This window comes from Drosophila gunungcola, chromosome 3R, assembly GCF_025200985.1.
Source record: "Drosophila gunungcola strain Sukarami chromosome 3R, Dgunungcola_SK_2, whole genome shotgun sequence".
NCBI classification, from domain to species: domain Eukaryota; kingdom Metazoa; phylum Arthropoda; class Insecta; order Diptera; family Drosophilidae; genus Drosophila; species Drosophila gunungcola.
In genome coordinates this window covers 11,467,681-11,482,009 of record NC_069139.1, presented here as the reverse complement: position 1 = coordinate 11,482,009, position 14,329 = coordinate 11,467,681, and the positions used below count along the sequence as shown (strand labels likewise).

Genomic DNA, 14,329 nt, shown 5'->3' with positions numbered 1-14,329 from the left:
CCTACTATGCTGTTCCCACCACTTCCATAGCCCACTGCAAATAATATATAACATATAGAATTAAAATAATCTATTATAAATCTATTACTAGTTTAAATGTTTAGCAATTATACTTTTGAAATGGGTTCCAAAATGGAATTGAAACAGTGAGCTGAGCATTAATATCACAAAAATCTTTTTATTTCCAAAAAACATTTGACATATTTTAAATACAAAGTGAACTTATAATTTTAAATTCAAAATCTATGAACCATTATTTGACATAGAAATAATGCACAGAATATAAGCATAAATATATAGACATTTTTTCCCACCTTCTAGAAATACCCCTAATATTTTCTTTGGCGATATGGCAGCATTGCGAACGTGACAGTTTTTTGCAGGTCCGGCAACACGACAAAAGGTTTTTGTTTACAGCACGCCGGCACCGGTTTTTAAGATAAAAAGTAATATTTAATATTAATATTTGTTACATCTGAGAACTCGCCATGTCGCAGACAATGCCGCCAGAGAACCTAAGCGTGAGTAGAAGATATTACTTAAATGCAATTTGGCTAAAACGACTGCACATTCCAGAGCCGCCTGTTGACGGTGCTCAGTCTGCCTTTGCTGGATCGCCTGCACGAGTTGAGCATCCTGTTCGATCGCTGCACTCTGCGGCAGATCCAGGAGATATTTCCCCACATCGTGCACTCCATTTTCGGGATCAATGGCAATCCCTTGGGCTGGGGCCTGCGGACGACGACTTTGGAGAACAGTCCGCTGCACTTCCAGACGCTGCACCAGTTCTTCGGCGTGTGTGGTCCCTGGATGCACCTCTGCCACCGCCTGCTCCTGGACCAGTGCAAGTTCGAGCTGGACATCAATTTGCTGCCGGTGAGTGGTGGTCCTAGGTATGGTTTTTCCTCTGCTGAGAGTCCCTTTTCCAGGCCAAGTTCGTTAGCATGTTGCAGTCTGGCCAGAGTCCCAGATTCTATGCGGAGCTCATCAATATCGACTCGATGAAGCACCAGGTGGCCACGCTCTCGCTGAACGCCTTCGACTTCTACGTGATCCACTTCGTGCTGTACGCTCTGCAGCCGCTGCACTCCATTAATCCCATCGCCATGCAGATCCACAATGTGCGCAGCAAGACGATCTATCTGAAGCTGGTGTCCGAGTACCTCAACAACTTCCTGCCCCTCGTTCCCGATGCCCGGATAGAACCCGTCCAATTCAGTAGCGGCGTTAAGGCTCCACAGCCGCTACCCGCCCAGGCATTGCAGCCGCAAAGGCAGCCACGCTACATCAAGATTCCCAGCTCTTTTCGTAACGGAGGAAACGTTTCCGGAAGAGGAGGAAGTCCGACATCCAGTGGTGGCAGCGGGAACACCTCACCGCAGTCCAACAGCCCAAATGCCAGCGCAAACAGGGCCTACGCCTGGCGTTCGGAGAGTGTTCTCCACTTTTTTGTGGACATTTGGCTGCGTTACGACATCGAGTCGGAGCACCACCTGCCCAGCAGCGATTTTGTGCGCGGCGTACGCACCTTGGTAAAGCAGGTCCACTTCTTTGCCAATGGGGCTCAGCAGGATCACACTTCACTCTGCGCTCTGCGCAAGGTGTCGTTAAGCATGGTAAAAGCCAGGATCTACGCCTTTCTGTGCGGCTTGATTGATCGTTGGCCCCTGGACAGCTCGCTGATGGTGGTGCTGGAGCTCTGGCTGAGTTACATCCAACCGTGGAGGTACACCATGGCAGCTTTAAACAATAAGACGTAAGTTTACACTTCTAAAATATAATGTGTTCAGAACATTAATAGACTTTATTCCCTTTAGACCTAGCCTTGCCTACAGGCCGCCCATTCTGTCCTGCTTTGATGGTTTCATCATCGATAATCTGATTATGTACACGCACATATTCATGCAGCTGCTGCCGCACTTTGGGCGCTTGGACTATACCGTCTATCGAAATGCCTTTATGCTGTATCGCCTGGCTACAATGTTCGCCCAGCATGATTTAGTGGAGCGGTTGCAGCGTTTCGAGCGTATACATGCGGGCAATGCCTATGGCTTCGACTCGCCGCAGAGACAGGTCAACATGATGAAGTGGGTTAAAGTAAAAAAGTAAAGGAAATTTCAGAGCCCTAATATTAATTAACTATATCTATTAATTATTTTGCAGCAAATCCTATTCGCCAGGCTCTCAGTGGAACCATGTGGTTAACACACACTCGGCCAAGCTGTTTAGTCACCCCATGCAGGTTCAGATGGAGAGCTTCCTTTTCTTGATCAGCATGGCTCGAAACTCTGTGCTCAGGGACATTTCTTCGTTGCGAAACGAAATTGCAGAGAGACAGCGCTCTGAGGGATTCCTAAAGAACTTCTTCAACAAGCTCTTTCGCGAGTGCACCCAGGATGAATTAACCCTGCGCGAGTTCAGTCGCATTCCGGAGGTTCTGCGTCAATGCATTGATGCCTTCTGCCGAACGTTTAATGTAAGTTTGTTGGTCAAATTCCAGAATTTGCTGTTACATAAGTTTTTGGGATATTTTATCAGGTGGATCAGGCCAATCTGTCCATGCACGAGAACCTGCCAGAGGAACCTTGTCCACCTGCCTCGACAACGGTGCAAAATTTTAGCTTTTTCGACTCCAGCAACTCTTTAGACAGGTCTAAGCTGAACCCGCACCAAATGTCCCTCAATGCCTCCAATATGCATGCCACTGTTGATCCAGCAATGCTGCCCATACAGACTAATGAGGTCAGATCGCTAGTGAGGATACTGCACTTTGTCTCCGAGAAAATCAACAGGAAGGTAAGTTTAAATAAAAAGACATAATAGACTTGATCTTATCCAATTAATTTTAATATTTCAGTATGGCAGCCAGATACAAGCGTTCTATGTTCGCGACGATTACTGTGGAAAGGTAGCGAGGCAACTCCTGTACGCTCCAATGACGGAGCAGTGGTTCGACAAGAGCTCTGGCCAAGTGGATATGTGTGAGAGCGTGGTTCCTCCGCGGGTTTGCCTACGATCTTTAGGCTCTATTCCCGTTCTCGTTACGATCGCCGCTGTCTTAGTCCTTGGGCAACTAATATGGGGAGCCCCAATCGTGGGTCTATTAATTCTGGGCACTGTGCTGCTAGTCTACACCTTGCTGCAGGCACTCTTTTCCTAATTTGAAGTTTGTTCTAGATAGATTACTAAAGGTGACATTTATATATTTGTATAAAACTAAAGAAACTACGATTACAATTACGATTACGATTAGTGCTATTTTATGATTATGTTAATGCGGGTATGACTGTATCACACGGTTCGGGGCCGTAGGGCCAACCGCAGCGTCTGGTCGGGCACGGTTACCATGCGGAGTACGCTGTCGACGGGCTGCTCGTTGAGGCATCTCATTTCGAACTGGGAGACACAGCGGCCCAGCAGGGAGTGCAGCTGCTTGATTGCCACACGGCGACCGATGCAAGACCGCTGGCCAATGGCGAAGGGCAGGCTGCCGTGTGACTGATGCACCTGCTCCGACTGGCCGATGCACCAGCGCTCCGGCAGCACCCTATCCGGCTGCTCGAAGTGAGACGGATCGCGCCCAGCCGTGTACAGCGAGAGCAGCACCATTGTCTGTGAGATAAAAAGGGTAAGAGATTAGACTTGCCCTCCAGCAAACTCCTTTTACCCACGTCTTTTTCGATGAAGTGCCCGCCCAATTGCGCATCCTGGGGCAGATATCGACCAATGAAGGGCGCCACGGGGTACAGACGCAGTGACTCCTTGATCAGGCCATGCAGCAGCCGAGAATCATTGGTGGATCGCTCTCTGGCCAAGCGTTTCTGGAGCAGCGGTTCCTGGGAAAGGGCAAACAAAGCCCACTGGCTGCTAAATGCGGTCTGACGGAGGAAGAACTTGGATTATGAACGGCTCTCCGCTTTAAATTGTACGAGTCGGCCTCACCGTGTCACCTGCTGCAATGACCAAGTCCACAAATATCCGCTTGATCATCTCGCCTGGCACTTCTGCCGCCTGCAGACGCTGAAAGAGGGCCTCCTCATGTGGTTGCTTCTGATCCTGCTGCACTCCGATGCAGTGATCGATGATGGCGGCCCCCTCGCGCAGCACCTCATCCACATTGGCCTCGAAGTCGCGCCAGATGGGCAGGCGCAGCATCTGGGCCAAACGGGGCGGAAATGTCATCAGACGCGAGCTATGCTCGAAAACCTTGTGCACAATCTGGGTGAAGTGATCCAGGGCGGACTGGATTTTGGGGCAGGTGAGCACGCTGGTCCCGAACATTATGCAGCACAGTACTGTGGAGAGATATATAATTTAATATGGGTTCATTTTCGGAATGGAAAAATAGCACCAGACAATGAAATAGACAACTAAGATTTCCATTTTAAATTAACCGCTTTGTAATATTTTAAAAATATTTTTAACAAGTGACTCATGATTAGTATTCTACATATAATCTAAGTTTTCTAGTTTTAAAATGAATATATGCAATAAAGTTTAAAGCGATTTTGGAGTCATATAATGGGAATCTTAACGGGTCTAATCATCAATCCATTAAAACTCACCCTCTATGGACCAGCGATAGAGCTGCTGCTCCAGCAGGGGCAGCTCGTAGCTCCGGATCTCGCCTCCCTCCTCCAGCGGAATCGCCGCCATCGCCACCTCCGCCGTGCGACTCCGCCACTGCTCCACCATCCGTCTGGTACAGCTCTCAATATGCACGTCCATCCAATTCAAATTTCCGTTGAGCAGCAGGCGATTAAGTATGCGTCGGTTGTGCAGCCACTCGGCGCCCTCCCTGCTTCCATCGAAGAAGAGAACAGAGATCTGTTTTGTAGACTCCTCATTTGCAATTCAACGGACTGATTTGGTCCACTCCACTTACATGAAGAACAATCCACGTTGGCAGGCATGCTGCTGGTTATAGAGCGTCCAGGCATCCGGCAGCGGATGCTGCGGATACTGACCCTCGTGCTGGAAGACTCCACGCATCAGATTCGCTGACGACACGAACACTGCATCCTGAGTGCCGCCCAGTCGCTCCCGGAAGATAGGTCCATACTGCCGGTGCCGGGCATCGATGTACTTATGAAGGCTATGCAGGAGAAATTATTGGATTAGTTAGGATCACCTGCAGCTATATAGGTATTTCTTTAAATGGCAGTTTTATATATTCCAACATTTTAGTTAAGCTCTTATTATTTCACGAAGTTGCTTTAAAATAATGTAGTTGAAATACGCCTATAAAAATTCTAAGACTCAAAGTCCCGTTTTCACACTAGATTTATAAATAAATTGGATATGCACATATATTATTAGATGGGTTCGTACTGCCGGTGCCGGGAAAGAAAATGATTGGTATAGTAAGGATCCTTAGAAATATATAGGAATTTCTCTAAATCTTGGTAACAGTTTATCCGTTTCTAGCTCAATTTTATTGCAACTATTTTAGTTAATCTCTTATTATTTTGATTTCCATTCCGCGCAGTTTATGTCACTTTCACCAGGTTTCTTTAAAATAATATCTTATTTATTTATGTATTGATTTATATGAGTTGAACTACGAATAAATTCTAAGACTTAGAGTCCCGTTTTCACACTCGAATCTTTGAATTAATTGGATATGCACATATATTAGAATATAAAAGATTTTAAAGCACTTTTTTTAGGCAAAAATAGTCCAAAAGTAATCACTTTTTTTCTGTTGCGTGGTATATTGTTATTTTGCACAATTCTGCAAGTGCAGACTATATTTTATAACATTGATAAAGTCCGGTATGAACAAATTTATCGCGCTTTAGAAGTTTAACTGCATTTATACATTTTTAAGCATGAGTTATTAATTATGTTTTTTTTTTTTTTTAATTTTTTTAGACAAGCTTTATGGATTTACTGCGTGGCTCCTCCGGCGGCGATAAGATCCAGTAGGGTCCCGACTAGCGGCAGTCCCTTCACCCTCGGAATGGGCACGTATTTGGCAACGGGCGACGATTCCAGCCCGGAAAAGCTGTCCGCAGGCGGCGGCTTGCACTTGGCCCGAAAGAGGCTCAGGCTGAGGATTCGCACCAGGAGCTCGTCGAGCAGGTGGCGCAGCCAGCTCAGCGGGCCCGGCCGCTCCCTCTTCACTCTCATCGCTTCACGTCACGGTGGCAGCGGGGGGTAGCCACCTGCACCTGCTCAGCAACTGCAACGGCAACGGCAACTGCAACTGCAACGCTCGGAAAATGCGTCCCGATAAAGGGCCAGGCCAGGGACAGACTGACTCGACCCGCCGGCCGGAGCGGGCCTTTTAACCCATCGACAGTCGAGAACCGAGAACCGAGAATCGAGAATCGAGAATTCAGCATTCAGAATTCAGAATTGAGCATTAAGCGTTGAGTGTTGGGTGTTGGGAATCGAGAGCCAGCGATCGGCTACCTGCGCTGCCTGTCCACGATCAGTGAGACTTTGATGCCGGTGGGCACCGAATCGAGCGTATGTTCCGTGCCCGCCCCGATTGATATATGCGCAAATCCGATCGCCGGCATTGGCCAGACGAGCTGAGTGGACACTAAAACTCTGCTGGCCATGCAAATTGCCAGCGAGGGAAAGGAAAACGGCAAGGAGAGCGAGAAAGTTAAGTTAATGGCCAATTTACTTGCCATGTTTTGGTCAATTCTGTGTTCTGTGCCAAAGCACTCTTATTTCTGGTCATGTTGATATGTTCCAATGTTAATGGGTTCCTTTACATTTTGAGACTAATTATTAATGTTAAAATTCTTAATTTTTTTACTAATAAATTTTAACCTTCATTTTAACAAAGAGGAAAATGTTAGAAAATATTTACTTGATATTAAGGTATTTAATTCACTATTATTGTATATAAACATTATTTTAAAATTATATAAGCTATGAAAATCTTTCAAATTTTGTAGTCTAGTGTATTTTGGTCCGTTAAATATGAAATTTCGAAGTAGAATTTTTCTTGAACCAGGGCTGTGGTTTAGAAGAGCACGGCTAGTGGTTGCAACCCGGATCAGTAGAATTTAAATTTATTTTTTGTCGCGCTTAAAACGACGAAACAAACATTTAATTGAATAAAAACAATACAAGCTGAATAGCTAAAGCTTACATTGACTACATCGTATTATATCGCTTGTCCCTATATATTCCCCTTTTTATATTTAATTAAGAAATCAAACTTAACCAATAAGTATTTAAAAAAAAGCCAAATCACATTTATACCAATAATAATTCCATTCAAATACACTCACCAAAAAAGTATACTTTTTATATATGAAAACTTTTAATCTTGTCAGCATTATTCTATCCACTGCCATATTTTCTGACTTTAAAGCCTTTGCAATCGAACTATTTTAAATCACCTTGGTGACAGAATAAAAGACTATATTTCTACACTGACCATAGATTTTACATTTTTTGTTGTGCCATATTTTGCATGTTTCAGTTTAGTTGGCACTAAAAATAAATCAAATAGAGACACACCAAATGCTAGATAAACCCAGCAAATGCCGCATCAGAAAGTTGACAGAAAACAAAACAAACAGATAGAAGTCGAATGAGCCAGTGAAATGGGCTCCAATTGGAGAATGAAATTTATTTATGTTTTAATAGTTTGAATTTGAATTGTGGAGCTGTCAAATGAAGGAAGCCTTGACTTCACTTCTTGACAAAGGTAACAAAGCGAAACAAGAAGGGATGGTGTATTAAAGGAGGCCAATGTCACCCCCATTCCATTCCGCACGCATCAAAAAGGGTTGAAATAAATAAATATTGTTTTCCGTCTTTGCGGCAGCACACGCGACATGCATAATACTAAAATAATAACATCGGGAAAATGAGAAGGCTTTGGAGGAGACCGCAATTCATATAAAGATAAAATAAAAAAAAAAGGAGAACAACAAATAACAAAAAGAACAAGGACTCCCCAGCCACAAACCCCTCTTCAGCTAATGCAATAATAAGAGCAACGCGAAAGAAGCATAAATAAAAATATATGAAATGGAGAGGGGGCGGAAAACAAAACTCAAAGCAGCATGACGCCATTTGGAAAGTGACGCCTTCCGCTTTTATTGCCAACTATGGAAGGAGGAACAGCAGGAGACCGGAAGTTGGAACGAGCTTTTTAAGGGGAGACGGAGGGGATATACTACAGTGTCGACTCCCTCCGCGTGCCATGGAGTTCAAATGAAGTAAATGGAGGACTGTCTTCTCCTTAGTTGGAAATGGAAAAGCTGAGATGGATGAGCCAGGATTTCCTTGTCCATTAATATTGCGTCTGAATAGTTTGAAGATAGGCACGTAGAGCGCTAAACTGATTCGATGTTTACATTTCTTGAACGGTTAGAGAGTTTAAATGGTAAATTGATTTTATATCAGGTAATTTTTGTAAAAATACATGCTTATTCCTGACAGTTTGTAAGCCTATCAGAGTAAAGGAAAAAGGGTCTTCAGTATTTGTCAAAGAAGCAATTTTATTTAAAACGGATTAGTTTTCTAAATGTGCATTTATAATTCTATCTGTATAATGTATTTGTCCAAAAGAAATGGATTAAAAGTAGCAAAAGAGCAACTACATTAAAGACTTAAAGAACAGTTCTATTAATGTGCATTTCATCTAGAGAAATTTAATAAAACGAAGTTACAAAGTTTCAGGGACTTAAACAAACACACAAATTGCAGATAAGCTTACAATCCAAATATTTTCCAGACCAAAAGGCGAGTGGGCCAAATAGCCAGCTCCAGGACAACTTCAGCTTAGCTCTAACTCTGTTAGAGTGTCCTGAGCGAAACGTAAGCGGAAGTCCTTACAGCTTTTGCATATCCTTAAGTGCCACTAAGTGGTGCTATCATTCTTTCATCTGTGTGGAAAGTGATGGTTATCGCACCCCACCACAGCATTTGTATTCACGTAGAGATAGGGATACAGATACACTTGGATTTGGAGATACAGATACAGATACTCACGGATGGAGGCACCGCTCTGTGCATCCTGCATATATCCTGTTTGTGTGTGCTTGTGAGTTTCAAGTATTTGTTGACTCTTGTTCACCTTCCCCATCCACATCCTGAAGCCTCGATTCGCTGCGGTTTTTGTATCGCTGACCATGACAGAATTTCACTCTCCACTATATTTTTTTGCCCCACTCAAAGGGCCCTTCATGCTGTTTCACCTCCCACTCAACCCACCCGACTGCGACTGTGCTACCAAAATGTGTCCAAAACATAAATGACATTTATATTGGTTATAGTATTAGAGAGCAGCTTGCTCTGACCCCTCCGCTCATACGTTCATACGTGCAAACATTTTGGGTCATAAAAATAAATACAAAAGCAACAGCAAACATTGCCCAAACAGGAACAAAGTATTTATTTTGGTAGCTAAAGAAAGAGAGGTCAAGCTTTGAGATATGAGAAATCGCACGCATTCAGAGCGTGCACAAAGTGCGCTTCATAAATGGCTGATAGTTGTTCTATATGATCGTAATATGCGCAGGAAAAATACTAGACTACATTTTCTCAATAACTTAAAGTTGCTTTTTAGTTATCTAGCCCGTTTTCTTGTTAGATTATATGACTCATATTAAAAGCAATTAAATCAGTAATAATGTTATTTCTATAAAAGCGTATCATAAATAATTATTAGAGTTTTAAAAGTTAATGTACCTGTCTGTCATGTACAATATTTCAACGATTGTTAGTTATGGAACGTGGTGTAATTTTTTAGCGAACGTATAAAACTACCCTGTCTATATTTAGAATTGGAAACTTTTAGGCCAAGTTTAGGGGAATGGCAGCGATAACAATTTTCTGGTCACGTGGTCAGCAGCGTGAGCTGAAACAGGACTTAAAGAGTCAGAGTCAGAAATTGCGTATACGCCGCTTGCGTCAAAACGCAAATGTCAAAATTGGCCGAAAGGGCTGTGCCATGGCCTGGGGCGGGACTAGGGGGCGTGGCAGTGGATGTTTTGGCCCCAGTGAGTGGCTTAGGCTATGTGCGTGCCTTTGGCATATTTGTTTGCGAACCACACTCATTTAAGGATGCATGGAGGAGTGATAGCCTGGTATGGGTGCCCCATGAAGGTAAACTGAGCGATAGCTTGCCGCAAGTTCAATGGCTTCGCTCATAAATCCATCGCCGCAGCCAATGCAAATAAACAAGGCTGCCAGGCAGTCGGGAAAATGAGAAAAGCGCGACTGAGTCTGCCAGGAGCAGGCAATATTCGCTATCGAGCGGATAGATAGCCAAGCGCCAAAACAACAAGCCATCGGCACACCCACGTGGACGCACGCAGCATGCATGCCACGTGCTGATTAAAACCTTTTTCATACGTTACCATAACTTCAACCAGGTGGCTGGATAACCAAGTTCCCTGAAGCTTAACCAGGTATCAAAGGGGTAAGGGTTTTATAAATACTATTTCTCCCTGTTATGTTAACATGCATCCTACAGCAATTATTAATTAGTTGAACTTCATATTCAAAAATATTTAAAAATACAAAAAAAACAGGGTTTGTATAAAGTATTTAGTATTGCAAGCATATTTGATTTTACCTGGGGGCCAAGTGCTTCTGCTAACATAAATATGTATGTAACTTCGCGTTGGAGTAAAAAAATGTTTGAATGGGAGCCAACAAGCTGAAAAACTAACTGCAACAAGTAAGAATCATAGTTTTAATTGGAAATATATCCTTCCTATACGCAAAGTATAATAATTTATTTACTAACTGCTGAAATTTACAATCTTAGTCCTAATTTATGTTTAAAACTATTAGCAAAGCGTGTTATCGCATACGAAGTGTTAAGATTTAGAGACCCTAACGACTTGTAGGTGACAATGTTTTTCAGATTTCTGCTCTCCACTTTCACAATATCCTTCATTTTGCTCGTCAGTTATTCTTCCTTCAGTTTGCGTGTTTTTGCAAAAGGGTTTTGTTCCCGTAAACTCTTGTATTCCTTGGCTCAGTCATGCACGATGAAGGACCCGAAAACATAAATACAAAATCATTTTCGTTTTTTCCCTTGTTGTTTTTCGGTTTGTTTTGGACGTTTTTAGGCCTCACGTGTTTGTTGTTGTTTATTCTGTGGGCCTAAATCATATTAATGAATTTTCTTATGGTCTTGTTTCGGACCTCGGTCAAGTTTGGCCCGGGGAAGAAGGGTTGCGAATGGAAGTTTGGGCGACATTAATTACGCAAAATTAAATTTGATATCCTCGCATTAGCCGTGAATCAAGAAATGTACGAAACTGAAACGCTTCACCGGGTTTTACTTACTTTTGGGAGGAGTCTTTTTTTTCTGTTTTGGGGAAATGGTAATAGGGGTTGGTGGGTGCTTTGTGGGGTCACCACTTGAGCGGCTTAGTTTAATTTATGCTTAAAACAAAAAAGGAAGAACAAGAAATAATAATTGCCTGCAATGCGAAATCCGCTTTTGGTCATTAGCGGAGAAGCCTTTTTTTTTTTTTTGGGAAAAAGGGGTGAAATTTCGCCGAGCGATGAATGCGTGAATGTGAGTTTGGAGGTTAAGGGTCAGCTCCCTCCGGAATTTATTTGCCTCGCGCATTGCGGACCTCATTAGCAATAGTTTTGTTTGGCTTTGTCTGGTTTTCGGTTCAGTTCAGTTTGGACCGAAATGTTTATTTTGAGTTCCCCCCGGTAAATCCAGGCATAAATCATGGCCCAAACTGCACTGACAGTTGCGGCGCCATCGATGATGATGATGGCATTTGGTGGGCAGGGGCTGGGCTTTATCAGTTAGCCGGCACTATAATAATTCCAGACTTGGCTCCAAACTGCGGCCCAACTAATTAGCCCACAAATGTGCGACAGCAGCGTGAACAGAGGGCTTAGAAGAAGTCGCGGGGCAACGTTCGTAAATAATGATAGCTAATTTAAATGGATTGCTAGGGGCAACAACAGCGAATCAAGCCATTTCATATGTGGATTGTCCAAACCATTTGACAAGATTCAAATGGAGGGTGCTTAAAAGGATTTCAATATAAATGACATTGCTTGTTTTCGGAGAATAATAAGAAAAGTAAGGGAAACCCTAAACTACTGACAAAACTTTAACATTTATGGCTTGAAACCTTAATTGTTTTCTTTATATTTTACTAAGCTAATTCTCCTGCTCTGCTTACTTTCTTGGGCTTCGTTTTTATATTCGTTTTGATTTCACTTCTGTTACTTATGTTTTTTTTTTTCAATTACTCTTCTTTCATAAAACCCCTCATCTGTTATGGCTTCTTAATTATTTTATTTTCAGCTGTATGCAATTAATTTTCCCTTCCCAATATTCCCACTACATCAGTTGCTATGCCTACCAGTCCAATTTTGCATTTTTCTTCTGCATTTTCCGTGTATCTCAGGTGTCCTTGGTAACACTAACCCATTTATTTAGCAAGGCAAAAAAAAGAGTAAAATAAAAAATACAGGATGTTATTTTCTACCGCTCACTCAGTTTATGTCCCACCTGTTTATCTTCCTTAGCTTTGACTGTCGTTGAGTGGGCGGGGGCGGGGGTGGGGCGACGAGCAAGGAAGTCAAGGGGGTGGTGAATGAGGGAGACTGGGCGGTTAAGCATGGGGGCCAATCAAGCTGCATGAGTGCATCCTACTGGAGCTTAGCTGCATCCTCGTCACACACAGCAACGCAATCGCACAAACACAGAGGCAGAAACACGTGTGTGGCATCATCATTAACCGTACTGAAAGGATGGAGGTTTGAAAGGAGCGAATCGGGGGTCTCAGACTTTCTTCTTTCACCTTGCCCCCTCTCAACTTCCTGTTGTCTTTGCTGATTGCCTGATAAAGGTAGAAAGTAAGAACGGGAAGCAGACTTGCTTTAATCCGAATTAAGTCAGATATCCGATCATTGATTTAGTGTACGACCGGACATTAATAACAAGAGCCGGTTTGAATTAAGAGCCATAAATTAAACTAATATTTTAAAGGCTCAATTACTTGCAAGGATATCAATCTCTTACTTACCTAGTAAGCAGTCAGTAACTTTAGGGAAATTGCTATATTCTGGATAAATATAAGAAACATTTTATGATGAGTTTCTTGTATCCAATTAAAACATATGAAAAGTCTCTACCATGAAATCTAAAACTCTGTTTTAATAAAAATTGAGATAGCTTCAAATCAAATATGTTTTACTTACAGGAACTCCAAGTAAGAATACAAATTTAGAAAGTTTCCTCTGTATTTAATACGGTCAATGGGGCAATAAAATATGTGAATTTGATTTGATTTCCATTTCAAGCCAAAGCGGATTTCCAAGTGAGGTAATTGCAAATTTCGTGTTAAATGTGTTTATCCCAGCCCAAAATGCTAATTTATTTGTCAGTGTTCAGGCGTGTGTGTTGGTGCACTACCAATTGTGAGTGTTAAGCCGAGCATGAATTATTCAAATCAAAATTAATTTGTTATTAGTTTGCAGCAAACACAAGCACAGCAACAGGCAAGTAGCATAAAGGATGCGGAGGCAGAGCGGGAAAAACTTAGAAAACCAATAAGTATGGTCTGGCATAAAGCCAACCTCATTAGCAACTATGTTAGCGAGCGGGATGGATAGAGGCAGCGAATGAGAGGGACACGGAGCAAACATGGCTGCAACAGCGCCTTAAAAATTTACATAAAACACTAAAAAATATCAGCAGCAACGAGCGAAGACAAAGTAAAAAGCGAAAATACGTAAAAGAAAAAGTAGGAAAAATAAAATTCAAATAAACCCTAAAATTGACTTAGCGACGACGACAGCAACAACAACATCGGTGACAAAAGCAACGTCAGCAACAGCAAAAAAAAAAATATAAAAGCTTCATGACATGACATCAACAAACAATCAAGCGACGAAGAGAAATGAAAATGAAATGTAAATGGTAAGAAAGACTCCTTTCAAAGAAAAAAGAGAAAGCTTTTGGTACATAATTCAGTAGTTCCTTTTTTTTTGTAAAATCAAATATGTTCGATCGCAGCCGTTCTTCAACCCTCGTTACCTTTTTATTGAAACTTGTATTTTGCATTATGGGTCTGTGGTTCCGAGAGTTGTGGACCTACTTTAAACGCAACACTTCGAACTCAAACAGGTTGGTTGACCCAAGCCAAAACGAGGGGTGCTTAAGTTATTTGAAATACAGAATGAGTTCTTTAAATTTAACTTTTTTTTCATTTTCATTTAACTTAAAATTCAAGTTTCAATGTTTTGTAAGTGGACATATTCATGCTTATATTAATAGCTGCAAAAAAACAATTTTTTAAAGGAATTCAATATAAAGGACTCGAATATTTTCCTCAGCCTTAGCCATTTTTTTATTTAAACA

The 14,329-nt window shown here is 42.3% G+C and overlaps 2 protein-coding genes across 2 annotated transcripts; one reads left to right on the top strand and one right to left on the bottom strand.

The window, feature by feature from the left end:
- The first annotated feature begins 346 nt into the window (after window positions 1-346).
- On the top strand, window positions 347-3,178 carry LOC128263440 (sphingomyelin phosphodiesterase 4). The gene is made up of 7 exons (XM_052998494.1): window positions 347-521; window positions 577-876; window positions 930-1,756; window positions 1,818-2,087; window positions 2,164-2,476; window positions 2,539-2,796; window positions 2,858-3,178. Exons 1-7 carry the CDS (start codon window positions 489-491, stop codon window positions 3,158-3,160), a joined length of 2,304 nt encoding a protein of 767 aa, XP_052854454.1. The 5' UTR covers window positions 347-488; the 3' UTR covers window positions 3,161-3,178.
- Window positions 3,179-3,182: 4 nt separating this feature from the next.
- On the bottom strand, window positions 3,183-6,302 carry LOC128263449 (cytochrome P450 315a1, mitochondrial). Its single transcript, XM_052998505.1, has 6 exons — window positions 5,894-6,302; window positions 4,886-5,095; window positions 4,566-4,798; window positions 3,943-4,295; window positions 3,672-3,878; window positions 3,183-3,612 (listed from the first exon to the last, which is right to left on the bottom strand). Exons 1-6 carry the CDS (start codon window positions 6,130-6,132, stop codon window positions 3,292-3,294), a joined length of 1,563 nt encoding a protein of 520 aa, XP_052854465.1. The 5' UTR covers window positions 6,133-6,302; the 3' UTR covers window positions 3,183-3,291.
- Window positions 6,303-14,329: the final 8,027 nt, after the last annotated feature.

Excerpts from the sequence above, each read along its gene's own strand:
- LOC128263449 (XM_052998505.1), bottom strand. The coding sequence starts at position 6,132 with ATGAGAGTGAAGAGGGAGCGGCCGGGCCCGCTGAGCTGGCTGCGCCAC. Across the intron at positions 5,096-5,893 it reads GCCGCCGGAGGAGCCACGCA|CCTTCATAAGTACATCGATG; the intron begins GTAAATCCATAA and ends TCTCCTGCATAG. Across the intron at positions 4,296-4,565 it reads CTATCGCTGGTCCATAGAGG|TACTGTGCTGCATAATGTTC; the intron begins GTGAGTTTTAAT and ends ATCTCTCCACAG.
- LOC128263440 (XM_052998494.1), top strand. The coding sequence starts at position 489 with ATGTCGCAGACAATGCCGCCAGAGAACCTAAGC. Across the intron at positions 1,757-1,817 it reads GCAGCTTTAAACAATAAGAC|ACCTAGCCTTGCCTACAGGC; the intron begins GTAAGTTTACAC and ends TATTCCCTTTAG. Across the intron at positions 2,477-2,538 it reads CCTTCTGCCGAACGTTTAAT|GTGGATCAGGCCAATCTGTC; the intron begins GTAAGTTTGTTG and ends ATATTTTATCAG.